A 27,744-nucleotide genomic window follows, 5' to 3' on the forward strand; every position below is an offset into this window, starting at 1 on the left:
AATCCTTCTTCAAGAGATTTTGGCCTTATGTCTGAAGATGTAAAATGTGCTCACCCTTTGCCCCAGCCATTTCCCATCTGTAATGGAAGGCCTCAGGAAATAATCATAAATGTGTGGGGAAAAAGTACACCAAGCCTGTTTATTGCACTACTGAGAGTAAAAAAGAAACCTAAATAATTTGTGTTTATCAATAACATACTAGTTAACTAAATTATTGGATATACATACACAAAATGCAGTACCATTGAGTCATTAAACCTAATGATAAAGATGCATTTCTTAGATTAAAAAAAAAAGGAACAGTGAAAGAATTATTGGTTGCCAACAGTTAGAGGGGAGGGAGGGATGTAGAGGTGGAGCACAGAGGATTTCCAGGGCAGTGAAACTACTTTGTACGATCCTATAATGGTGGTGCATGTCACTATACATTTGTCCAAACCCACAGAATGTACACCACCAAGAGTGAAGTTAATGTGAACTATAGACTTTGGGTGATTATGGTGTGTTAATGTAGGATCATCAATTGAAATAAATGTACCACTCTGGTGTGGGAGAATTTTGATAGTGGAGGAGGTTGTGCCTATGTGGGGGTAAGGGGTATATGGGAAATTTCTCTACTTTCCACTCAATTTTGCTGTCAACCTAAAACTATTCTAAAAAATAAAGTCTATTTAAAAAAGTCTATGACATATTGGCCTATAAAAATTATAGTGTGGTCCATTTATGTAACAGTATATGTATATCTATACGTGGATTAATGCTTAGAGGTATAGAGAAGGATGTTCATGAAATGTTACAAGTGGTTAGCTGTTAGATTTCTGGAGAACTTTAGTTTCTTCTTTGTAGTTTTTGGTGTTATATTTGTTTCGTGTTGTTCATCATAAGCAGTTGCCATTTTTACAAAATCAAAACATTTTCAAAAAATAAGGAAAACGCTGAGAGGTATAATATTTTTGCATACCCTGAGATGAGTTTCTATTGGGCATTTTTACATACTACTGTTTGGATGTAAACTACATTTATATTGTAATTACTTAAAAAAGAAATATGTTATTCTTCTATTTTTCTGTTTCCCCCATCCATTAAGAAATAAAGCAATAGCAATAAAAGTAAACCAGAATTTCAATGTTGTTCATAGAGGAGAGCTGCGGTTTGTTTAGGGTTACTGTTTGCTAAATGTTTGCCTATTCCAATACTTAATATGTGCCAAGAACCATGCTAGATGCTAGACTAGTCTCTTTCCCAAAGAAAGGGGCATAGCTCTGGAGCAGGAGATAACAAAATATTGGAAAACAGAGCAGGGTAGTCAGAAAGTCATATTTAGCAAAAGACATCTGGGATTACATGGAGGGGAATGGAAGAAGCTTCACCTCCACAGCACATGCCCGCTTCACTCCCATCTCTTTGCAATACTTCCAAAATGCACAACACAAAAACAGTAGTTTTACATGGAGTCCTGTTGATATCCTGAAGTCTGGAACATGTATTTTATAATAATGGCATAAGTAATAATTCCAATAACCTAGTTTTGACCATGTATTTCTAAACCTTGATTCATAAGGGCCATCAAAGGCAAAATAAGAAAGTTCTATGATGAGGTGGTGGAAGAAAAGAATTGCCTTGATTTCCAGGTAAAACAATAAATTGCCAAAGGAAACTGTCACCCCGTTAACCTGTCCTCACCAATTCTTTTATGTGCCCGAAATTTTCACTCTTGAAAGATACAGAAGACGACGTCTGTCCTATTTCCAGTGGATTTACTTCAGCATTACAGCTGATGTCACCAGCCTACAAAGAAGGACATTGAATCAGTCTTAGGAACTAAAATGGTTTATGATGTTCCTTTCAACATGTTAGGATAGGCTATTGTCACATGTCAGATGAGGGAGGGGCTTTAGGCTTCTTTCATAGCATTGAGCTGGCCACACTTCTTGTCATCACTATTGTGAGCTTTGAAGTACTCAGATCCTCCTGATGTGACTTGAGGGGGTGGTCATGGTTCTTACCACCCATATGTGCTGAGACAAATTTGCAATAACAGTAGACTATGAGGGATTTGATTCAGGGTTCTTGTCTGTGGAACAGTTTAGGGTTTTGATTTCCTATAGTCACCTATGTATACCACAGGAGTAACACTACCGTAGAGCCAGCTAAGAGCTGAGCCAGTGTCAAGGGGTTGGGCTTCAGCAGAGCTTCTCCAGCCAGGCTGCATATTAGAACCACTCGGCGGGAATGGGGGTGCTTTTAAAGAAAAGTTCTGGTTATAGATGCATTCGCCCTACAGATCCTGATTTAATGCCCGGTGGGTGGGCCTGGGTATTACCCTTTTTTAAAAATGGACCCAGGGGCTGGCCCGGTGGCATAGTGGTTAAGCTCGCGCACTCCGCATCAGCGGTCCAGGGTTCGCAGGTTCGGATCCCAGGCGTGGACTTACACCACTCGTCAGCCGTGCTGTGGCGGCAACCCACGTACAAAATAGAGGAAGATGCGCACAGATGTTAGCTCGGGGCTAACTTCCTCTCTCTCTCACACACACACACACACACACACACACACACACACACACACACACAAAATGGATGCAGGTGATTTAAATGAGCAGCCAGGGTTGATTACTACTGGGCGAAAGTCCAGGCTGGCAGCTTAAAGAGCAGCTACCAATTGCACCTGTGTCAACCAACTACTCTACCCACCACGGGTTCAATCTCTGACTTCCCAGTCCATTAACTCCTCTATGAACAGGGCTCTGACAAGGTCAGATCTTCATCTAGCCAAAATGGGGCTTTAGGAATAATTTCTGCCATTTGTAAATCTCTAGACTCAGACATTTGTTTTCTTATAACAATACCCTGCTTCTAATATGAAACTAACTGCTAGTTAATTGGCATTCAGGATGCATAGTGGTTCTTTTCTCAGTTTCCTATGTATAAGATGTCAGACACGATCACCCCAACCTCATGGTGTACTTCCACATTGAAAGTGCACATTTTTATAGGTGATCTGGTTGCCCTTACCTGATCGGTGTGCACCCCAGTCAGGTACATCAGTGGGTTCTTTTCTTTGGTGTATTGAGGGATGTGGATGATTACAGATGCCATGCTTACTGGAACACTTCCTGTTGTTACCTATGTATGGAAGAAAACATTCTGGAGATTGCTACATCATCCACATTTTGCAAGGAAAGTGATCAATAACCTCTGTGTTGATGAAGGGCAGCTATTACGTGGTAAGATTGAGTCCATATGTAAGTGAGTCATTACTTTAGAGTCACACTTTGGGTCTCTGTGTTTCACCTCTCGGGAAAAATCTCAACATCTACAATTTTCACTGGGAAATAATTTGTGACTTAGGAGATGGTTAAAAACACCTACCATCTGTGGAGTTGGGCTGCCAGGGAATGAAGTCCCACTCTGCCCCTGACTAGCAGTGTGGCCTGGGCAAGGTACTTGACCTCTCTATGCTCCAGTTTCTCATTTGTAAAATAATCAGCAACTCACTGGTATGCACAGGTACAACATCTGTTCTCATTGCTGAGGAGTCTGTTCTAACTGGCCAGTGCTCATGCCCTGCTGGTTGTTAAATATTTTAAAGAACACCCATAGGAATAGTAATCCTACCAACCTCATAACTTATCTGGGAATTAAGTGGGTCAACATATGTAAAGCACTTGATACAAAGGCTGGTACTTATTAGCCTCTCTATGAAAGTTATTTTATTGTTACTGCTAATTGACTAAATGTTTCATTAAAGAAGTAGTTGCCAAATACCATGCATATTTTATAAATTCCAGTATCTGGATCACAAAATAAGACTCTTTTAAAGATTTTGTTTTTTAAATTACCAAATTGCAGAGTTGCAACCATGTAACAGATTAGTAAATATACAAAATGTTTGTATAAAATGCACAAAATGTAGTAGTAAATGTATAGAAAAAAGACTGTATAGACTTCGGGTGGTGGATGAATGCTTTTCTTTTTACTTTCCAAAGTTTATGTAATGTTATTATATTATAAAATAGTCATTCTTTCACAAATTAATTTATCTTTATATAATTGATAATTTTTAGATTAATAATTGCATAGTAATAGCCATTAGAAACTGATTTTAAAATATTTCTAGATACTACCTAGCATGACCATACAAAATGCATATTTGTATACAAATCATAAGCTTCTCAAATAGGAGTGGTTTCCAAGGATAAATTGGCATACTAATTATATTCCAGAGACTTTTGCTCACAGAGATACCATTATGTTAACACTCTGTTGATTAATGTTGGACATTTGTTTTCAAAATATATCCTTTACCCAGGACACATAACTGTGCACAAAGCCCAGCTGTTTACTTAACTGTGGTCTATCTTAGTGGTTCTCACAGTATGGCACGTGGCCCAGCAGCAATAGCGTCACTTGGGAACTTGTTAGAAAAGCACATTTTTAGGCCCACCTCAGCTCTACTAAATCGGAAACTCTAGGGATGGAGCCCAGTGACCTGTGTTTTAACAAGATCACCAGGTGATTCTAATTCATGCTCAAGTTTGAGAACCATTGGTATCTTTCAACTTCTTTTTACTTTCTTCTTCTCTTCCTGGCCTCATTTTTTTCTTTCCCCATCCTCCTGATTTTTCCATCCTTATGACAGGCTTACCAACCTTAATGGAGAAGATGAATTTTGGACCAATATCTTCAAAATTGTGCACAACAGAAGGAACATTCCCATCCGAAGAGACTTCATAAAAATTTATGTTGGTAGATCTGTTGGATGATGTTTGTAAAGCCAAATATTTTAGTTATGCTGTTGTTCTTGAAGTTTAATATTTCTTTTATTTAAATATCATCTAGCTTATATTAGAAGTAAAACAGTTTACACTTAGGTACAAACACACTAAATGAAAACAAATGGTTGTTATGGGCTTATGGTCCCATATACATTTCTAAGGCTAAAACAAATTCCTTTCAAAATATATCCCTTCATGATCTTTCTGCTGAGATTCTTTATGTTATATATTTATCAGTTATAAAGTCTCTAAAATAAGTACAAATGTGTTACTTTAGAGTTGATAGTGAAACTCTTCTCAAGATTGCTATTATATTGACTAGTGTATTACTATAGTGGAACTTAGTCCTTGTTGATCGGATGAATGGATTTATAAGCTTGAGACTGCCAACTAGGGTTTGCAAGTGAAGTGATGAACCAGGTCAGAGGAGCCCCCACAGGACTACTCAGACCAGAATGTAACTGGATATTCTTCCCTGTCCTCACTCATTTCTGGGGCTCTGAGGCTGGATTCCAACCAGGGTAGCTTTGTTGGGGGTGGGGGGTGAGTAGCAGGGTAGGAGTCTGAGAAGCAATATTCATTCCCACCAATTTATCCTAATTATAGGATGTTGATTCTATTTCCTAAAAAAATTGGACTGGACATTCTCTGAGATAGAGTTTTTTGGTTTCTTTACTAAAAATCTTGGCTTTCTCTTTTTTTATGCATTAAAAAAAGCCTTTCCAAATTCTCAAAAGGAAAATATGTCATAGGGAGACTTAAATAGATGTGGTATTTGTCAAGGTTATGTATATGAGAGGAAATAACGATTTGTCAGCCTTACATGGAAAATGGGAAAACTGACTAGGATTTGAAACAGAAAGCCTGGCTGTATGTGCATGAATTATTCCCTTTGCCTTCCAGAAGATCTTTGTGGGAGCTCCTAAATACAGCCAGTTTCTAAATTGATTAATGTGTTCTGCTTTTGCATTTTAAAGAGATCCAACATTTTTCCATTTGTTACTCAAGTGTTCCTTAAGTTACTTATGTGTTGATCAATATATTTATAATAGCAGTTAGCTACACTCAGGGGGATCCTGTTTTAGAAATAATTCTACTGTTATCTATTCCCACCCATCATATTTGCACAATATAATTGCACATTTATACATTATCAAGGTGGTTGCTAAGGGATCCACTCAGTAATTGGGTAGGACTTTTTTTCAAGAAGTTTGCAGAGATGTTTGTTAAAAAATGTTTTTTAGGGGCCGGCCTAAGTAGTAGTTAAGTTCGGCATGCTCTGCTTCAGCAGCCCAGGTTCGCGGGTTCGGATCCCGGGTGCAGACCTACACCACTCAAGCCATGCTGTGGAGGCATCTCACATACAAAATAAAGGAAGATGGGCACAGATGTTAGCTCAGGGACAATCTTCCTCAAGCAAAAAGAGGAAGATTGGCAACAGGTGTTAGCTTAGGGAAATCATCCGCACCAAAAAAAAAAAGAAAAAAAGCTTTTTTTACAGCATTGCTTGTGATGGTTAAACAAAACAAAATAAAAATGCAAAACAACCAAATATTTCATTAATATTGAATTGGTTACATAAATTCTGATCCACCAGGAACAGGACAAGTTAGATCTGTATGTCCTGAAATGAAAACCTCTTTAAGACTATATAAAAAGCAAGGTACAGAAAAATTTTATCACTCCATTTGGGTAAATAAAATGTGTATGTGTGTGTGTGTGTGTGACATGCATATATCCCGGTAGATAAACAAACTCTGCATCTGGAAGGTTTCTGAAATCAGCTGAGTTAGTTATCTATGGGATGACCAGACAAGGTGGGGAGGGATGACTCTACTTCTCATTGTGTATCTTTCTGTAATGCTTGGATTTTCTATCCATGTACATTTAATGTTTTTCTTTTTAAAAATCATCAGGAGGAATTATCTAGGTCGTGGGATTAGGAGCCACTTTAGCTTTATTCTTTATAATTCTCCATATTAATTTTTTTAACTGTATAATATAGTTTAAGGAACATCAGAATGTCTTAGAATCCAATTTATCATCACAAAAAATACATAGTTAAGATGTTAGTCCCCTTTCAATCTTACATTCATTTCATGTTAAAATATCTGAAAAAATTGGCCATGGCAGGAGAGTAGAATCATAAAAAGCTGTATTAACAAAAAGCATTTAGGATGAGAAAGAATCATAAGTAGGAAGAAAAAAATTCAGATAATGTGGTCCTATCAATCTCTTTGGCTACATTTGTTTTCAATTACTTATTTTAGCAACTGAAGGTCCTTTGCTATCTGCAGTTACTGATTAATTTTTCAGGGATGGATGACTTGGGCTGAACTTGGTTTCTGCTTTTACAGTTTGCAACTCACTTGATACAGAAGCATTCTTTTCATCTTCGCTCATGTGTCTCAGGCTCTAGACAGAATGACACATTTTCCTTTTTGTTTTTGCTCAGTGATCTCTTGGATGATCTACATAGTCCAGGCTTTTAGGGGCTGGAGTGATGTGGTGGGAGTTAGAGAAATCTGCTGTCACTGAACAATTTGCAGCCTGGGTTCTTGGGAATACACTGCTGTGTGTTTTCCAGGGGTCACTGATCTGTGCTGGGAAGCTGCTTAGTGCCTCACCAGGTAGAGAATTCTGGTACCCAGGCTTGGAGGTGAGTGTCACCTGTAGCCTGTGTACCTGCACAGCTGTACTCTGCTGTCTCTGGGTCCATGAGCCTGCCTCACCTCTTTTTTTTTTTTTTTTGCTGAGGAAGATTGGCCCTGAGCTAATATCTGTGCCAGTCTTCCTCTATTTTGTATGTGGGTTGCCGCCACAGCATGGCCGCCAATGAGTGGTGTAGGTCTGCACCCAGGAGCTGAACTCAGGCCACCAAAGAGGAGCATGCTAAAACTTAACCACTAGGCCAGAGGGCTGGCCCCTGCTTCACTTCTAAGTGGGAGTGAAGGTGATGATACCAACTTATTAGCACCTGTGGTGTTTCCATGTTACTCACTTCTCAAGACACTTGTCTCTCTGAGCAACTCAAGATGACTGGTATCAACTAGTACCCTTTCAGCCCGTGCTCTCAGGTTTACTTGCTTTGGGCAGGCCAGAAAAGGGAAGCATTTCTTCGTGGCTGACCTCCTTTGGAAAATGGCTCATTTCCTCCTGGTTGGAAGAAACTCCTAATCTGTTATGTCAGGAATTTTCCACCCTGAAACTAATTTTCTGTGACTTGATTCAACATTTGTGGTGGAGCTACTATGTGCAAAGCACTGTGCTTGGAGCTTCAATGTCCAGGAATAGGGATATTGCTAAAGATCTTGCGTGGACAGTAGGACACAGGCATGAAGAAGAAAGTGGTGGCAACTCCTCAGGACCCTAAGAGTTCTGCTTTGACATCTTGGGAAGGTTTGCAGCTCCTCTGAGGGCCTGCAGGGAGGTTTCCCCTTGCATGTGGCAGAAGGGTTAGTCCTCGGCCTTTCTGGTACTGCTCTCAGTCAATAGACATAAAGAGTTGCTCAAGATTCCCCCAGGCACCAGTTTGTCTCTGGGCTTCTGTTTTAGTTGACAAGGGAGAAACATTGTGATTCAAATTCTCCAGTTAAGACTGAGCATATAGAGGAATTGTTTAATCTTGAGCCAAATGTGTTATGAACTGGAGTGGTCACAGGCCGCTCACTGCTTCACCCACCTTGTTATGTGAATATCAGCATCATACAGCAGAGGAATTTTGAAGTTGACTGAATTATCTGCCTTGTTTTCTTCGTGACTTTCACTATTGAAATGAACATTAGGAAATTACTTAAAGAGAACTATTATAAAAGCCATCCATCATCAATTCATGACTACCTTATGTTTTACCTTAAGGCTTGGAAACTGACAGATGCCTGATTCTGAAGGTTTTGAAGATTGAAGTCGAAGTTAATAGTAAAAGTCACCTATACACAAAATTAAAATTCATCAATCTGTGATGCTTTGTACTCAGGGCCAACATGAAAAAAAGTTTCCTATAAAAGTAAACTCACTCCAATCTGATTCTGAATTTTATATACCTTAAGCTTTCAAATTTGTAGAACACCTGTTTACTTGTCCACCTTGCTTCAGCATGCATCATCTTTAGAATTAGAAGGGCTTAATCAACTGACACATACAAGCCGTCACGTCACAGGCACAAATACTTGTCTGAATTTGAAAGCGTTGTGCTGATGTAACGTTTGCTTACCAGAGGTTAACAAATGATATCTGTGACTCTATGTACAGCACTTCGACCAGCATGGGTCAACATATTCAGAAAATCCATATTGTACGTGCTTTTTGGAATGAATTGCATGGGGGGGAAATCCCACTTGTATTAATAACTTAAAGAAAACATTCTGATATTAAAAACTACCTCTAAATATGCAGCCAGCTATTTTGTGATGCCTATCAAATAATGACACCTAATAAGAGGATGGTACGTTGGTGAACTGACACTAGGGCCGATGGTACGTTGATGAACTGACACTATGTGGATTTGAGGATGAAATGCAAGTTGTACCTGTTGTTTTCTCTTTAAAGCAGGGTAGCCTACATCACAGGTAACCGACTTCTGAGATGAAGCAACCTGGCATGTTACTTCCGTCCCATCAACCTGAACGAGACCAAGGAAACAATGGTCAATTAGTCTACAACGTGTGTGTGTATGCACATACAGGCTGAAGGATGTATAAACCACATGGACATTTTAGCAGTAAGCTTGGTTCACAATGAAGTAATTTATTGTCCCCCAGGACTTGAAAGTCTTGTATCATCCAGGTGGCTAATATACTATTTTTATTGCTAAGCAGGACACCCAACAAGCCAAAGGAGAGGTCAGCTACTGGAATTTTTCCCCATAGATAAATCATAGTTCTTATATCTCAAAAGCACAAACTAACTTTAATCCAATATTTAGAAATGCTGTTTTTAATACATACCCTTTCTCTCAATATATTTGAAATTAGTAGTTTCAAGAGAAGAAAACAAAAGCATATGTTAGTGTTTATCTACATTTTAAATAATTTAAAGAATCTTTTTTAATTTTCCTCAGTTTTTTTTCTGTTTAAAATAAGAAGTTGCCATTTGGCACAGGAAATTTAAACACTGACGTCAGAATAGGGTTAGGACCCTAAATCTATTAAGTTCACATTGACTTTAGATGAAACCATTTTTCAATCCTTTTTCAATCAAGTAGCAAATTTGGAAAAGTCTCAGCCTTTCCCTTCTCTCCTTTCCATTGCTTGGTGGCAGAAGAAGGACCAGGAGGACATTCATGGTCAAGGGTGTTCCTGGTATAGTGATCAAGTCGACATGATTAAGCGACCTCGCTGGAATGCGTCGTCTTGGCAGCAGCGAGACCTGTGCTTACAAAGCTCAGTCTGAGCTGTGGGACTCTAAGTTCTCAGAGCAAGCGCAGCTCGTAGCATCTGTGCGGCATGACGGCAGCCTCATCACACAGATGGCTGGAGAAGAGTTACGGTAGTGTCTGGCTACGGCTGCCAAGTCCCAGGGCAAAGGAAAAACTGACCCAAGCTGTGAAGCAGAACTGCTCTAGATGCAGAACCAGGCTATGTTCTCATGCGGTTTAACTAGTTGGGAGCCCCAAAGTTAGGATTGATCACGCTGAGGGTTAAAGTGCTTCTTCAGACAACACAGAGGATGTGGAGATTTGAGTATAAGGAAGACTGTAATTGACAAGGAGTAGGAAACACAACAGCGGTAGCCCGGGGCGCCATCACATACCGGCATGGACCAGGAAGCAAAAAACAAGTTTTCTGAAAAATCAACAACAATTCCCGTGTTGTATGCGCTTTCCTTTTTGTTTTTCAGTGTTACTGAAAATGTTAATCTTTTGTTTTGGTTGCTGACAATAAAGGGTTGTTCTCTGTCAAAAGGAAAAAAGAAAAAAGTCATTAAGGTAAAAAAAACAAAAAGGCCAGTAGTCAAATACTTCACTTATTTCTAAAATAAACTCTTTAGATTTATTTGGAAGACTGAGAAATTGCTTAATAATAAACTGTCTTCATAGTAAACTGATACTGACAATAAATAAGTAAATGCTATTGGGTTTTTTCTTTGTAGCTTTTAATCCCAATGCAGGGAAAGGAACCATCCAAACACAAATGGTTTTATATTTCTTATTGTTTTACTTCTATATGGATGGTAGAATTTGAAATTTAGATTTTAAAGATCTTTATTAGCTATGGATGTTTCTTTCATAGAAAAAATTCTCCATAAACATTCATTTGAAGAAAGTAATCTAATGGGTCTTTTATTTCTACATTTTACATTGAGCTTTAAAGTAAAACTTACTGAGCAACTGGCAGCTGTTGGACATCTAGAACTAGGTCAGAGATGCAAACTCCATCATCACCACAGTCTTTATAGAAAGGGATCTACAAAAAAAGGATAAACAACCCCAGACATTCGCTCCTGAGTTGAAAAAGCAAATTGTGGAAGAATACGTATTGTATTATTCCATTGACATAAAGTTAAAAACCATGCAAAACTAAACAGTGTTTTAGAAATATATACATGTTTAGCAAGATCAGAAAGAAAAGCATTGATAAATACAAAATTCAAGATGATGATTCACCTGGGGTAGTAAAATGAAAGTGGATATGATTGGGGTGGGGAGTGATACAGAGAACTTCATGAGTTACTGGTAACATTTTATTTTTTAAGTGGGTGGTGAGCATAAGGGGTCTGCTTTATTACTTTTTCTTTCTTTTTTTTTTTGGTGAGGAAGATTGGCCCTGAGCTACTATCTGCACCAATCCTCCTCCACTTTGCATGTGGGGCGCTGCCACAGCATGGTCTGATGAGTGATGTGTAGGTCCGCGTCCAGGACCTGAACCCGTGAACCCTGGGCCGCTGAAGCGGAACGTGCGAACCCAATCATCACGCCACTGGGCTGGACCCTGTTATTTATTTCTTCAACAAATATTTATTGAACACCTATGGTCAGCCAGGCACTGCTCAAGGGGCTGGGAATAGAGCAGCGAGCAAGGAAGACAAAACCCCCTGCCTTCACGGAGCTTAACTGCCAATGAATTTACATATAAGTGTATTTCATTTAGAAAATTAATTTAAAGGCTGTGTCCTAATTATCTTTCAAACACTACTGCAGTGACTGTGAAACTGTGTTAGCGAGTACGAATTCCAGCAACACTTACAGTGAAGACCTTGGCAATCTCAGAGTAGGCTTCAAGGGCAGGGCTAGTGCCAGGGTTTTCCAGACTGATGTTCACACACAGATCCAAAGAGCTGACAACATCCGAGGGCTCCTAAACACACACAGACACGCTGTCAGTCTATAGGGCATGGCAGCTTCAAAACAAGAAATGACTACGAATGTGTTCACAATTAAGAACAGAGTGCGCCCTCAATTATATAGAATATCATTGTTTTGAATTTTCAAGACTCTTGCTTCTTCTCTTCTGTCCTAATTCTGCTCTTATCCTCTCTGCTGTGAAGAACCTTAGAGACTTGAGCTCAGTAAAAATCAAAAGCAGCAATTCTTAGTTAAGCTCATCAGTAATCTCTTTATTTATACACAAGTAACTATAAATATTTAGATGATATGTCCAGTTTTAATGTTCAAAAGACCCCTAAGTCAGTACCCAGCTCTTGAGTTGTTGGCTACATCCTTCCAATTCCTATTGCCAGGATTTAAGAGTCCTTAGGTGTCCTGACCAAATCTCTGGAAGGGAATATTATGCCCTCAAAAGGAAGGTGCCCAGGGCTGGCAGTCAGGGAATGGACAAGTGGACTTTCTTCCTTAGTCAGCACCTAACCCTGCTCTACGAAACCAGATAAAGACGATTCCCACATCTGAATCCAACTCCTCAACTTCTGGCCCCAGCTGACTGTTAGAAGCCACACTGCTTCTTGCCCATATAATATGATGCACGTTACCACTCAACAGCCATTGAAGCTGGCGCTACCCAGCTACAAGTACAACTTCTCCTCTTTGCCTTTAATATAGAGGGTGGAAGATCTGCAGCGTCCCAGGAGGCATGGGCCACTTCCAGTTTCCGAGGCTTCTTATTTATTGAAAAGTGTGAAAATCCCAACACAGGGTTGCGAGTATCATCTAGCAGTCTTCTTACAAACATCATCCCAGTTCTCGTCAGGAAAGAACTATGTCTATACAAACGATAAACCCTAAAAATCAAATTTGCCTTTTCCTGAGAAGTGATATCTTCATTTTCACTTAACCCATTCACTGGTAGGACTTCTCCTGTCTTGAGTCCTTTTGGGGCGGGGGGCGGGGGGCCGCTGACAACTAGGATTGTTTCCTGGCTATAAGAAAATGCTTCTTCAGTTGGCTGCAGGGTTGGCACATAGAATGAACTTTGGTACTGATATCAAATATGGTGTGTTAACTGAAGCAATATCTCTTAGCTGACCAAAATAACACACACCTTCTGAAAACTTCACAAGTACACATAAGAGTGAACAGGATTTATATACGAACAATAGTCTGGTTGTCCTCATTCCCCCACAATGGATTACATTTTAAATTTCATCCGTCACTTAGCACAGGATAGGAGAGAATGGAAGCTGGCTTCTATTCCTTTAGAGAACCTGTATAATTGGCACCTTAACAACAAAAAAGTCCAGGCCTTCACAAACAAGAAACCTTCAACTTGAACAATAAATTAAACAACTCAACTGATTTTAATTCATCTTACCATTAACTTTATGTTTTTCTAACTCTTATACTTAGCGTTTCTTGAGATGAGATCTGTGTACCATCCATCTACATCAAAAATATCCAGGTGTGTCCCTTAAATCTGCATATTCTTTGGATCTTCAAACCCAAACTTCTGGTGGGTGGGACCCAGAATATGCATTTTATAAAAGTTCCCTTGGCAACTCTTATGCATCTTAACTCTAAGAACCATATTCTAGGAAAGTTCTTAAACAGCTCTTTTAAAAATAGTTTCTTGAGTAAATTACATTTTCAAATACCATTACGTGGTTTCTAGGGGGAAATATTCACATAATTTATAAAATAAATTTCCTGTTGGAAGTTTTCTCCTGAGAGGCATTTTTCCTACTTGGGAGAGTTTCAAAATCCATGAGACTCTAGTAATTATGGTATAAGATTAGAGCAAATAATTTTAACCTCATAACCTACCATCCTTCACCTATATTAATATAAACCCAATGGAAAAACTTAAACTTAATGGAAACCACAATTGGAATTGTCCTTTTCAGTAGTTTAAAAATGAACAAAATTTTCCCCTGATAGGACAATGTCAAAATAAAATTTATTGTCAACTAAAAGTTCTCCCTGCTAAACATTTAAAAAAGCACTGTCTTTGATTTCTTTAAGAATCTTATTTTTAGCCCTTTTAGTTGCAATCCCAAATAAAATTTAATGCTACTGACTTATATAATAATAGAATGTGACCACATATATTAGTATAAAGGAAATATGCTTCCTGTTCATAGAATTAGACAAGAAAAGCACTAATTAGAATGGCAAGCATTTTCTAATACATAAGCTTCGATTTTAGATTTTCACCGTTCATTAGTCTTAAGAAGAAATGGGATGAAAAAGGATGACTCTGAGGCCTCACCTGTATGTGGATGATGTACTCAGAGCAGCTCTGTGCTTGACTTACTATCATATTCTTCTGCAGGTACCTTTCATTATTTTCTTTAAATAAACCCCTGGAGGTTACTCTGGATGAATATAGGTCTGCATCAATTGTGATGTTATATATAATGGCTATGATAAAAATCATAAAGAAATGTTATTACAAAAAAACTTTTAAGGATAGAGCATCCTTGCTTTATTGTGTCTTATTGGGTGAAGCCTCTGACTTTAAGAAAATAAAAAACAGTCTTTATGTTGATGGATTGTGAACTGTGGAAAGCCCATGACATTTGTAATTCTGGCTCTAGTGTGATGTATGTGACTGTGGATACAAAGAAACGTGATTTAAAGAAACGTGGCTTGAAGCAGTGGAAAGAAAAGTGGACTTGCCACCAGGAAATCTACTGAATGAAGTTGGTCAAATTACTCCCTCAACCATGGATTTCACCATCCATAACACAGTGGTATGAAAAGGAAAGGAACAGTTATTGAGTGCCTCCAACTGAACATATTCTTATATGTTATCCTACACGAGTTTGACAATAAACCTGGAAAGTGGCTATTATTATCCTATTTTTCGTATAATGAACAGAACAAAAGAGGTAAAATAATTCATCTCAGTTCACACAGCGAGGGGATGGTCAGAAATAAAATTTGGGTAATTTTGAAATCAGAGCCCTTGTTCTTGCTGTTTCTATGCAGTTGTGAAGATGAACTGAGATGCTCTAAGGGAACACGTATAGTGCCCTGCATATTCTAGATGCTTACATAGGGAAAGGCATGCAACATTGCAGGAATAAGTTTTGAATCAGGAAGACTTGGTTTGAATCCTAATTCCACTGTTTATGAGCTGTAGGGAATTTGCTTAACCTTTCCTTATGTACAAAACAGAGACAATAATACTAGCCCAGGGAAATGGAAATGAGAAACAAATGCGATAAAAACTGATGTCAGGAGCCAATGTCCAAACTATTAGAAACTTCAGCTCTAGTATGCTGGCCCCATGTCCAAAAGTGAAAGCAAAGATCAGATACTATTCATACCATCAACTGCCTTATTTGGGGTGACTCTATCTTTATTTTATTCCTTTCAATATTTCAAAGGTTGCATATACTTCTAAAAACATTAGTTCTACATGTTACCTTTAAAATATCTATTAGAGGTGTATAATTTTTCCTACTCCAATGACTTAATGAGGTTAACAAAGATAGATAAAATATATGAGAATCAAATGAACTAAAAATAAGCGGTGAAAATTATGCAAAGAAAAAACAATGGCAGCAAGGTGACTGTAGCCAGGACAAAGTTAGTACACACGATAATACTGTTTCATTTTTTTCAAGCAGCTTGGTAAAAATCATAGTCACATTGGCAATATATTAATTTTTTTGTTATTAACTTGAAACTGGAGTGTGCACCGGATGCAATAAATAATAGAGACCATATGCTTCATAAATTCACTTTTCAAATTTGTGAAGATGAGATTCATGTCTTACATGCTACAATTGCCAAGCAATTAAGTGACAAATGATCATGACTGTGTGGACCTGAAGGTCAAGGAAAAGATTCAAAGGGAAAGGTGCCCAATAGCAAGAGACCCTGGACAACGAGTGGAAGGGAATTTTCTGAGAGCAGAAAGGCCCTTTCTAGTGTGCGGCAACGGAAGGGGTGGAGTACAGTCAAAAACGGAAGGAAGACACACAAGACGAAACCAAGCTTCGGGGCCGGGAGAGGTGACCAGCCAGCCATTTCTGCCAAGGAATATATTTTCCAAATTAATCTTTTAGGCAGACTAGCCACTTAATGTTTTTTCCCCAGTTTTAGTGAGATATCATTGACATACAACACTGTGTAAGTTTAAGGTGTACGGCATAGCGATTTTATATATGATATGTGTATATATTGCAAAATGATCACCACAATAAGGTTAGTCAACATATCCATCACCTCACATGGTTACAACTTTTTTTTGTGGTGAGAACTTTAAAAATCTACTCTCTTGGCAACTTTCAAATATACAATACAGTATTGTTAACGATAGTCACCACACTGTACATTACATCTAGCCACTTAATGTTTATACAGTAATGGTTTTTGACTCAACTATCATGGCTCCTCAGATGGACGCACTACAAGGCAGCTCTGTGAGATGTGCTTCTCAGAATTGGGTCAATTTTTAACGCCTGAAAGGAAAACTGTCACACATGAAAAGTAGAAAAATATGGACAGTGTGCCAAGATGTGGATCTAACTTCTGCTTTGTGTTCTTAACCTATTTATTTCTTGGTATGAATGGTGACAATTAACATGCCTCTATATTTTTAGTCTTTAAGTTTGTTTACTAGTTAATGAAATACCTGTAGGAACTACAGGTTTCTGAAGTTTAGAGCTGAAATCTGATGGAAGGGAGATTAGGACACAGGAAACAGCTGCTAACAAAAGAAGTTAGCGTTCACTCATGTGCTAACTCAATTGCTACCTATGGAGCCGGCAGGGGAGACGCAGGGGAGATGGAGTGGTTAGAAAAGACTCTAGAGAGCAGGTAGGACCTCAGCCAGGCCCTGAAAGACGATTTGGCTGGTCCCAGAGAGCGACGACAACAATTCCCGCTGACATCTGCCCACAGTTTTCCTGCCTCTTCTCTGCTGATAGGGCACATTTCAGACTTTGACTCACTTCTCTGGATTATTTAGAAAATTTAAAACACTGGGCACAAATTATATATTGTTTTATATTTTCTCTCTCATTATTTCATGCTTATTAATTCCTCAAGCATAGGAATAATATTTGACACTCGTACTGAAGACACCCTATCTAGATCACGGCTTAGCCAACATATGGTGTACTCATTTAATACGGGCTGTAGTCCAGTATAATCTGTGTGCCCAAGGTTTTAAGTAAGGGACCTGTGGGTAAGAGGAACTCAAAGGATAGAGTTGGGAGAGCCCATGATTACATCATAGAGTTTACAATTTTCTGCAGCAGAACGATATCTTCTAGAGATGATGGAGGAAGATCTACATGAAACTTCCATGCCTAATTAACCATGCTTAGGCACCTCAACTGTGTGGCAATTTAAACATCTGCAAGATCTTAATTTCTTTTGGTCTACAAATCCAAAGTATAGGTTATATTCAGGACTAAACTTTATAAGCAAACCCATCTTCACACAGATTATTTCAGGTCTACTCACCCACTTGACTGTTTTGCTTAGTAGGTCTAAACTTTGCACTGAAGCAGAGTTTGAGGCTTATCTCAGCATTCTTGTTGAGCAAAGTGATTTTTTCTGGTGTGAATGAAGCATCTACAGATACATCAGCAATACTCTGTGACCTGAAAGACATAAATGGAAACAGATAGATGGACGTAACTGCCGAGTGCACATATTATAAACTTTACATAGGGGATCCAGTACCAGCATTATACAATTATTTTCTCCACTCTTTATCTAAGCACTTGAGCAGTATTTTATATTTGAAAGTTCTAAGATGGGAGGTAGGGATAATGTCTTTTTCCTTTGTGACCATACTCCCAGGATAATCCACATTTAATCTTTTTTGTTTAACGAACACATGAGTGAGCACAGGATGAGAGTCTGCAACCTGTTGGTAAGTAAAGTACAAAGTCATTGTCCCTGTTGTGTTTTGCCAGCTGGAAGCAGTGATATTCACTCTTCTCACAAAGGTAGGGGAGAGAACAGGTGGCAAGGGGGGGTGGTAGGCAGAGGAGTGTGATCGTGGTTGTCTCCTGTTGCCTCAGTGGCTGGTGGTGATTCTTTTTTTATGTGTGTGTGAGGAAGATCAACCCTGTACTAACATCTGCCAATCCTCCTCTTTTTTTTTTTGCCTAGGAAGACTGGCCCTGGGCTAACACCCATGCCCATCTTCCTCCACTTTATATGGGACGCCGCCACAGCATGGATTGCCAAGCGGTGGGTTGGTGCACGCCCGGGACCTGAACCGGCAAATCCTGGGCCACCGCAGTGGAGCGCACGCACTTAACCGCTTGTGCCACCTGGCCAGCCCCAAGGTGGTGATTCTTTGAAGTGTGGCATATGGCCATGATAGTGGCAACTAGCTTGATGCCAGAAAATGGCTGAGGAGTCCATCTCAGGCAGGGTGCCACAGATTTCTGACTCTGGCTCAGCCCTTTAGATATCTGAAAGGCTTTCACGTGCGCGTGGCCTCATTTGCTCCTATACCACTTCTGTGAAACAGGTAGAACAAATATTTTCTCCATTTTATCAGTGAAAAAGTCTGAGACACAAAGACATTTGGTAACTTACCACTTTACTGAGTAACAGTTAGCAAGCGAGAAATTGGAATCCATGGACTGCTAATTCTTTGGCCAGCAGAATTTGTATTTCATTATAATGACCCCTTGTGCATACCCTCAACTATTTACAAAGCAGCAAGGAGAATTAGTAATATCACTGTTTTGAAAAATACCACAATAAGATAGAAAACATTTTCTTTTAATTTCAGGTACCACTTGAAGGACTTGAGTCCATTGAAAAATTCTTTCAATAGTTAATAAGCAGTCATAAAACATCTGATAACAAATGCAACATAGCCTCAAGCTTTAAAGATCTAAAATGTCTAAGTGAATGTTTTCTTTAACTCAGTCTCTTTGAGAGGCTGAGCACTTATCCCAGTGGAGATGGTATTGATTTAAATTATTTTGTAAACCTGTTTTTGAAAAATTATTCTCGGGAAGTTCCCCAGAAAAACCAGTCTCAGCACCTTATAGGAATGTGACCACAAAATGGCATTAACCTAGCTTGACTGATCACCTCAGTAAATTGATTTGACTCCATGTGCCTTGACTGCTTTGAAGAATCAAATTCACCTTCAAAGAAAAAAGTTTAGCCATCATTGACTGTATTAAAACGGAGTCATAGAATATAGTAAGAATATACCCCAACAAGGACGAAGCCTACTGAGATGGCTACAGGGTGATGCTCACTGAAAGGTATAATTTCTTAGAAAATTGTTTAAAAATCAGTCATATAATTATGTTCTCAAAACTTGTATTTTTCTAATGGTACGCTACTCTTAACTGATTTTAACTGATTTTATTCAGTAAAAGCATTTTCTTATTTTTCAAAGTCTTAAACATTATCCTTGAGTTTTATTTTTTCCACATAAAGTTTTCATTAAAACGATGCATTAAAAACACTGCATTTCATCCTTTAAAAGCACAAGTGAGAGAGTGTAAATAGTTTCATTAAACTCAGAAAAAACAGAACATCAGTATGTAATGTTTTCTATTCTTGATATATTTGGACATTTACAGCACATTTTTCAACAGAGACAAATAAATGAATGGCTGAACTATGTTATCTTGGGGACTCTTGATCATATTCTCAATTTCCTTCTGATTCCACTCCCTCACCAGCCCTATTTATTTATTTATTTATTTATTTAGTTATTTAGTTATTTATTGCTGAGGAAGATTTGCCCTGAGCTAACATCTGTGCAAATCTTCCTCTATTTTTTAGTGTGTAGGCTACCAGCACAGCATGGCTGCTAATAGAGTGGTGTAGGTCCGCACCTGGGAACCGCACCTGGGCCGCCAGAGCAGAGTGCACTGAACTTAACCACTAGGCCACTGGGGCTGGCCCAATATATTTATTTTTGTCCTTGAATCACATGGCCCTGAATTCCTTATTGTTCCCCCCCTGCTCTTCAACTCCTTCTGAGGTCAAGGAAAGGTCAGTTAAACCTAAATAATGGCTTCTGGTTTATGACTAATAATTTCAAAAAATACCTTATAGCCACATGAGAAGTTACACTTTACTTGTGTGGTCTGAGTGTTTCAGTATTTTTAGGACATTCTCATGAGGCTTCCTTTCTGTGAGCTGAGGTAAGGCAATTTGGTAGATAATATTCAGAAATATCCTGGATAGCATTTCAAAGGCTTTGTCTTTTCTATGCGCTTTTTCTGCTCACCATATGGAGAAGAGAAACTTGATTCTAACGTTAAGCAAATATTTTTTTTCTCCCACCAGGAAAAACATATTCCTTCCTTTATACAAACTATGACACATAAATGTCCTAGAGTCTTATATAACACATGTGGCATTTCCACAATACCAGCACTGCAATTTTAGCAGGTCATTTTTTAGTTAGCTAGCTTGTGTCTGGCTCTCTCTGACTCACCAGAGCTGAACCACTTGTCCAAAGGCACCAATGGACACATCGGTGATGGAATCCCCATTTAAATCTCCATAGCCATCCAAGGATCTCCCAAAGTACTGGAGACGGCTCCTGAAGGCTCCATCGGATCCCAAGATTTTCTGAAAGAGCAAGTTTGACATGAAACTGTAGTGCAGAACAACTGAAACAGAAATGCAGCTTCTCCACTGCATTGTTATGTTCTCTATATAGCCATTTCCCTGGTTGTTTTATTCTCCACAAAATTCCATTGATTTCTCAATCACATCTTATCTGATCTGTTCATCATTCTTGTAGCCACATTTTCATCAAAGAAACAGCATAAATCTTTTAACAAAAAATCACAAACCAGCACAAAGCAGTGAAAGATGAGTGGACTGGGAAGGAGTTGATGCAAGTTCAGGTCCGGATTCCTCTCCTAGCTCACGTCCTTCAGGTCTTTACTCAAAAGTTGCCTTCTCAGTGAGGCCTTCTTGGTCACCCTTTCAAATACCTGATACCTCCCATCCCTGAAAATTTATTCCCTATTTTAGTTTTTTTTTTCCCTTATCATTTATTACTATCTGGATCACTTTATCTTATTCGTCTTATTTTAACTCTGTCTCTTCCACAAGGATGTAAGATCCACGAAGAGCAGAATTTTGTCTGTCCTGTTCTTTACAGCATCCCCAGAGTCTAGAACAGTGCTTGATACACAAAAGAGGTTCACTAAATATTTGTTGAGTGAATGAATAAAGTTATAAAATAAGAGGGATGGACTGGATAGTCTGCATGATACTCTCTATCTCTAACATGATGAGACTCACTTGTAAAAACATCACCAGAAAACTCATGGATTACCTGGGAATACTTCAAGCGAATGGTGCCCTCGTGACCATTGTAGATGTACACAGCTCCAGAGTTCTGATTTTCCAAAGGTGAACCAACTATCACGTCATTAAAGCCATCCATGTTGACGTCTGAAAGAGCTGCAATCGCTGAACCAAACCGAGCATTTTCAACACCATCGGGGCCTTCAAGAAATTGGTGCCAATTCAAAATGCCCTTACAACAGGGAAAAAAGGAATGATTAAAGCAAACCTTACAACTTTTATAATTAAAATTCACAGCAAATGATGCCCAAACCAATTTGCAAACTGTTAAAAGTAGACAAGATTTTGAACCTAGAATTCAAAATTCTCTATTTATGATGATAATTATAAGTAAGAATTTTAGTAAATAAGGTCATAGGATACCTGCTATAAACCAAGGTGAAAGGAGGCAATTCTTTTTCTGTGGCTGCACAACCTACATGCAAGTATCCATTTCTTTGTCTCCGTTTTGCCCTCAATATTAGGATCTTCACCTGTCTCCAAACCTTTTGATTTAAAAATTTTCTGGGGAAAACCTACTAATATCCTGAATAAAATTAAGGTTAATACAAAATGAAATAAAACACAATATCTTAACTTAGACCCTTACTTAAAAATTACTGAACAGTGGCATAATTATAATCAGATAAGAAGTAGAAAATGAGTTTTTCAATATCCCATTATAAGAAACACTGAGTCCTTCTGCCCAAAGAAAAGACATTTTCTTGTAAAAGACAGTTGTTTTTTCAGATTTTGAAATCAAGAATGGAAATATTTCATGACTTCACAAGAAAGCAATGCTCCTCAACCATGAAACTGGGTCAGTGCTGATTCTTTTTCCCTTATAATAATCTTATGGAAATCAATTTGCTACTGAGTGTGATAAGATATTAGAGGGTCTTCTAATCTTCAAAAATTAATGACAATTCAGAATATTTCACATGCAAGAAATGTTTAAGAAACTGGGGATTTGTTAAATTTTCAAACAGATTTGACATTCCCTTATTAAATAGTCAATTATACCTTCTTTATGTGCTTTAGGATTGTTTTAATTGCTTCTGTTCAAGGGTTAATTTTTACTTTAATTTAAATAAATAAAGTCGGACAAAATATCACAACAGCTAAGCATAATAATTACTATATTAATATCAACTTCTCTTTTTCCATCCTTTCCCTTATATGGTCATCTCATGTCTATGTCAACCTGCACCCTTGATTCTGGCTTTCTTTTCAGGTTTCACTGAGTTCACTATACTTATTGAATGGATTTAGAGAGTTCCGTCTACAAGTTGGAAAAATTGAGCTTTTCCATGTTAGGGTATGCTAAGTATCATGTGTTAGACTGGAAATTCCAAGAGCTGGGTATATACCTCAATGTTGCACTAAGCAATGGAATTTCCTGACAAACTAATGTAGAAAGCATCGGGGATTACATAGAGGTTTTCAAAGTGCCTGGTACAATTTGTCTTTTTCACTGTAAAATGTTAACAAGATAGTTTTGCCCTATTGTTGTTATCTCTTTACAGCAAAGAATAATGGAATGAGATACTTGGGAAATACACAGATATTTGTGTGTATGTGCATGTGTGTATATTTCAAAAATTGTATGCATTTATAATGACTTCATTTGTATAAGGGAGTATGTATTCAAAGACCTCTCATGGAAAATGGTAGTGCACTATACATTAAACTCTAGGTTATGCTTTTTAATATGATTTTTAAAATTATAACTTAATGGTGACATTCTCACAATGATGAAATATAAACCATATTATATACAAAAATTATCATTCAATAATAATAAATTTTCCTTATTTTGCAAAAATGTAGATGAACTTTTATTTACCAATATGAAAGCAAATTAAATGATGTCAGTTTGATAATTATTTTTTTTTACCTTGGTGATAGTAAACAGGTAGACTCTTCCTTCCTCTTTCTTTAGGTCATTCATGTACGTTGGTGCGCCTACCAAGAGCACATCTGTAATGGTGTCTTTATCCACATCAAGTGAACACAGCACACTACCAAAATAGGAGCCAATCTGGAGTAATAAAGCATAGTTACCTTAGGATTCCTAGGGTTCATATGCTCCTAACATTACAATAAATTTTTATTTACTCATTCAACAAACAAAAATTGAGTATTTACTACTTGCAAGGTGCTAGGAACATAAAGATGGAGAACATAGTCCCTTGTCTCAGGTTGTAGCACCATCTAACACTTGATTCTTAAACCTTAGTGTGTACAAAAATAACCAAGAAAGCATCTTTAAAATATAGATTCCTGAGACACATTTCCAGAGATATTGATGTACTGTCTAGGGTGTGACCTAGAAAACAGTATTCCAAATAAGCATTCCAGGTGTTTCTGATGCTGGTGGTGGCGTTCTAAGAGAAACACTTGAAGAGTATGTGAGATGTGTTGTAGAGAAAAGTAGGAGGGGAAGAGGGAGGTGGAACAAATAATTGTGCTTCTATGGTAAAACATATTGTAATAGAGGGAAGTACCAAATGCTGTGTGATCAGAGTGCAGGGGAGTCAGGAAGGCTTAGAAAGATTAAGTAGTATTTGAATTGCATCTTAAAAGAGGACAAGGAGGGCTGGCACCATGGCTTGGTGGTTAAGTGCGCGAGCTCCGCTACTGGTGGCCTGGGTTCGGATCCCAGGCGCACACTGACGCACCGCTTCTCCGGCCATGCTGAGGCCACGTCCCACATACAGCAACTAGAAGGATGTGCAACTATGACATACAACTATCTACTGGGGCTTTGGGGGGGCAAAAAATAAATAAATAAAATCTTAAAAAAAAAAAAAAAGAGTACAAGGAGTTTTCTAGGTGGAGGGGAGTGGGAAAGCACTAGTGATGTAAGTGACCACGGCGTGATCTGGGGCAGGAGAGTGGTTCCCGGACAGATTGGGGCGGGAGGACCGGGTGGAGGTAAAGTAAAGTGAGGGGCTGGGAATTTGAGTGTTCATCCCATTCAACCAATGTTCAATGCATACCTATGTGAATATCTCTCAAGGATTCAGAAATGAACATGAAATTATTCCTTCTATAACACTTTCATTGTTTTTCTCAAAATAAAAGCACCCTTCTTTAAAATATTAAAGAGGAGGGAAAAGTACGTGACCACAGCTGGTTTGCAGTCAAGGAAGTCAAAGACTCAGGTCTTCGTACTCCTGGAAAATCCATAGAGGCAGTGGGATCAGACTGAATCTCAGAGAAAAGAAATCTGTGGATAGTCAGTTTCTCCAACTCGAGGAAGGACAATTTCTATTGGTTATCAGAGATCAGTGATGTTCATTTCAAACATGTGCCAAACCCATGGGTCATAACTGCTTAGTAAGGAAACAGGAGTCTATCAGCTGGGCTTTATTCTAGTGGGCCATGACTGGGAGTCATCATGGGTCCTAACTACCCAACTGTCACACATCAGTAGAAAGTGATAGAGAAGAAATTTGCTTTACATATAGAAATATCAAAGCCACAGGACATCTTGACGGGCACAGATGTAGTAGCTTGGTCCTTATAATGCTATACCACTCGCTTCTCGTTATTTCTCCTCCAGATCCTTGGCTCTCAGTAGGGGCTTGCCTACAAAGCAGTGGTTAGGAGCCTGTCTTCATGACTAAATAATACCTATGCATTATTAATCTGGGGAGTCAAAAATACGGAGTGGGATGTAACCAAACAGCACAGGCTTTGAGGCCACATGGGATTGGGTTTTAACGACAGCTCAAACCCATGAAAGCTCTGTGACCTTAGAAAGGTAGTTAAACTCTCAATCACCTGTCAAAAAGGTATGACAGACCTCAGTATTGTGAAGATTCAAGGAATATTCAAGTAAATGCAGATTACAGAGCCAGCCACAGGATAGGCACTCAATAAACGTTAGTTTTCATTTCTACCAACTCCCGACTCCCCACCTGCCCCAGTTGTCCCTAAAATTAATTTCACCTGCTAAACGATGGAATTTACCTGGTCACCTCTGTGAGTCTGAATAATTGTGATGTTGCCATTCTCATTAACACTGTACAGCACTATCTGGCCAGTATAATTTGCCCGAGGAGCACCAGCAACAAAGTGGATGCTTTTTCCAGTAGAAATCGCAGCCACAGAGTAACCTAGGAGAGAAGGAGTTACAGAGTAGGTACTATTGAACATCTCAGCCAGATAAGCTTACAAAGTTAGTAGAGATGACCAGAGGTCCTTTTTTGCTAGGTGTGATGAGCAGTTCCTAGTGCTCCTGACTGTATCACTGAAGCCACATCTTCCTTTTTCTAACATGAACTGCTCCTGCCCTTTGACCGGCAGCACTGCCCCGTGTAGGTGGAACATCAACCTATAAAGCTGGTCTTACATTCTGGGTTGTCCCCATCAACCATCATGGACCTGGCACCCAACAAATATTTCTTGAATGAATCAGTAAATGAATGTAAAAGGTAATATTGCACACTAGAAAGAACAAAGGCTTCGGAGTCAGACGTCCCAGGTTCAAATTCTGGATTTGCAACTTACTAAATTGCTCACCTTTATTATTTATTAACCCTGCTGGCTCTCAAAAGTAAAATGGGGATAATAACACTTCCCTCAGAGAGTTGTTGGAAGGATTTAAATGTTTATGTAGATAGAAAAGCCCTGTCCCATAGTAGGTGCTCAAAATCGGTGGCCTTTTATTATAGGAACAAAAAAATTAAGAACTCTAAAATAATAGAAGACTACCACTTACTGTATTGGTTTTTAGGAACTATTTCCATTTTGGAGAAATGTAATCATGTCCCAGGAATAACAACTGCTTGAACAGCCAGAAGTTGAGCGAGTATAATACAGCATTTCTTTAAGTATTTATGGGTGAAGGCCTGATTGGCAAAGAGGCAACATAAATATGTGTAATAAATATGATAATTAGATGATGGTTCAAGGGAGTTGCTGAACTGATCCTGAGTTCAACAAGATGCTAGTTTAAAAGAACGGAACTTAAATTTGCTGAGCCAAATGCTGCCATGCCTTACCTAAATATGAGCTGTGATTTCTGTCTTGCAGAAGTTGGTCAAAGGCTTGTTTAGGAAAGATCAAGTGTCCGTGAGATGACTGCTGGACAACAGTCCCACTCCAGTCATAAGCTCCTACTGCCCCCAGCATCAGAATATCCTAAAATAATTGAAAAATGAAGATCATTAAAACAAATGGCCTTAAAGCATAACAATGCAGGGTAGGCAAAACGTTGAAATAAACTGTCTAGATTTAAGGAAAAAACGAAGCATGATAAAGTAAAATTATATGAATGTATGTCAATATATCTCAGAATTGTTTCAATATATTTGTACTGGAGAGGAGAACAAGCCTTCTCATGGGCTGTGTTATCTTGGCTTTATTTAGTATGACACATTATATAGATAAATCTTTTTAATAAGCTACAGATCAGGAGGAACACATAGCCATCTTGAAATTTCCTTTCAAAGGCACGTATTTGCAAATGCTGAACAGTTATGAGCCTTTAGAAAGGAGTCAGAAACGAGCCTCTAGTCCCACAGATTTGTAAGAAAAGCTCACAGTTGATCTGAGGCATGCTTGAGAAACAGGAAGTGTGCTGACAGAGGATGAGAGGTGGGCTGGTGCTGCTGTCCCAGGCGTGTCTTGGGATATTCTATTCGATTTTCAACTTTCTTCCGGACTCCTTCTCAAGTGTTCCTCTATCATCTCTATCCTATCCCATCTATTTGAAAATAGCACAGCTACAAAAGGCCTCTGTAGTGTGATAGCCAATCTATTGGAAGGAAAATAGCCATTGGTCAGCACCAGGGGTTGGGGGCCAGGACCAGGGAGGACAGGCTACTCTGAATTGACGCAAAAGCCAATCTGAATATTCAAAGCTATAAGTCATCGCAGAAGGCAGGAGTGATCAGGATGAGATTTATTATTTTTAAGTTTTTTGTCTTAGATCTTAGAAAACATCTAAGACACAATTTTGGATTGAAAAATACAAGCCACTAAGAAAATAGGAAATAGGGAAATGAGGTGTCCCATTTCAAGGATAAGAGAACATGAAATTAGGTAAATAATTGTCATAAATCCAGGATTCTGAATCTGGGGTGCAGGAAGGGACTTCAGGGAGTGTATAAAAACCTCAGGAAATTGTGTGTGAAATTCTCCGTGTGGGTTCATTTACAATTTTTTCTGAGGGAAAGACCCATAAATTTTATGAGTATTCTCTAACGATTGGTGATCCAGAAAAAGTTAGCACCTTTTATTCTAGAGAGAAAATAAGCTGTTCCTCGTCCTTTATCCTGCCAATCAAATCCTCTGAGTTCATCTTGTTCCC

At 38.6% G+C, this 27,744-nt stretch overlaps 1 protein-coding gene across 1 annotated transcript in view; it reads right to left on the reverse strand.

The window, feature by feature from the left end:
• ITGA2 (integrin subunit alpha 2) overlaps nucleotides 1–27,744 on the reverse strand; it is an 88,168-nt gene that overhangs the window by 6,843 nt on the left and 53,581 nt on the right. The window contains exons 11-26 of the mRNA XM_058564104.1: nucleotides 26,435–26,573; nucleotides 25,401–25,546; nucleotides 23,320–23,463; nucleotides 21,412–21,615; nucleotides 20,557–20,693; nucleotides 17,589–17,728; nucleotides 14,377–14,528; nucleotides 11,962–12,072; nucleotides 11,099–11,181; nucleotides 10,529–10,670; nucleotides 9,306–9,398; nucleotides 8,630–8,706; nucleotides 8,460–8,543; nucleotides 4,652–4,754; nucleotides 3,015–3,125; nucleotides 1,684–1,788 (exon numbers count right to left, since the gene is read on the reverse strand). Coding sequence (XP_058420087.1) covers nucleotides 1,684–1,788; nucleotides 3,015–3,125; nucleotides 4,652–4,754; nucleotides 8,460–8,543; nucleotides 8,630–8,706; nucleotides 9,306–9,398; nucleotides 10,529–10,670; nucleotides 11,099–11,181; nucleotides 11,962–12,072; nucleotides 14,377–14,528; nucleotides 17,589–17,728; nucleotides 20,557–20,693; nucleotides 21,412–21,615; nucleotides 23,320–23,463; nucleotides 25,401–25,546; nucleotides 26,435–26,573 — 1,971 coding nt within the window. The remainder of the gene's footprint in view (nucleotides 1–1,683; nucleotides 1,789–3,014; nucleotides 3,126–4,651; nucleotides 4,755–8,459; nucleotides 8,544–8,629; nucleotides 8,707–9,305; nucleotides 9,399–10,528; nucleotides 10,671–11,098; nucleotides 11,182–11,961; nucleotides 12,073–14,376; nucleotides 14,529–17,588; nucleotides 17,729–20,556; nucleotides 20,694–21,411; nucleotides 21,616–23,319; nucleotides 23,464–25,400; nucleotides 25,547–26,434; nucleotides 26,574–27,744) is intronic.

Source organism: Diceros bicornis, chromosome 20 (assembly GCF_020826845.1).
Source record: "Diceros bicornis minor isolate mBicDic1 chromosome 20, mDicBic1.mat.cur, whole genome shotgun sequence".
NCBI lineage: Eukaryota > Metazoa > Chordata > Mammalia > Perissodactyla > Rhinocerotidae > Diceros > Diceros bicornis.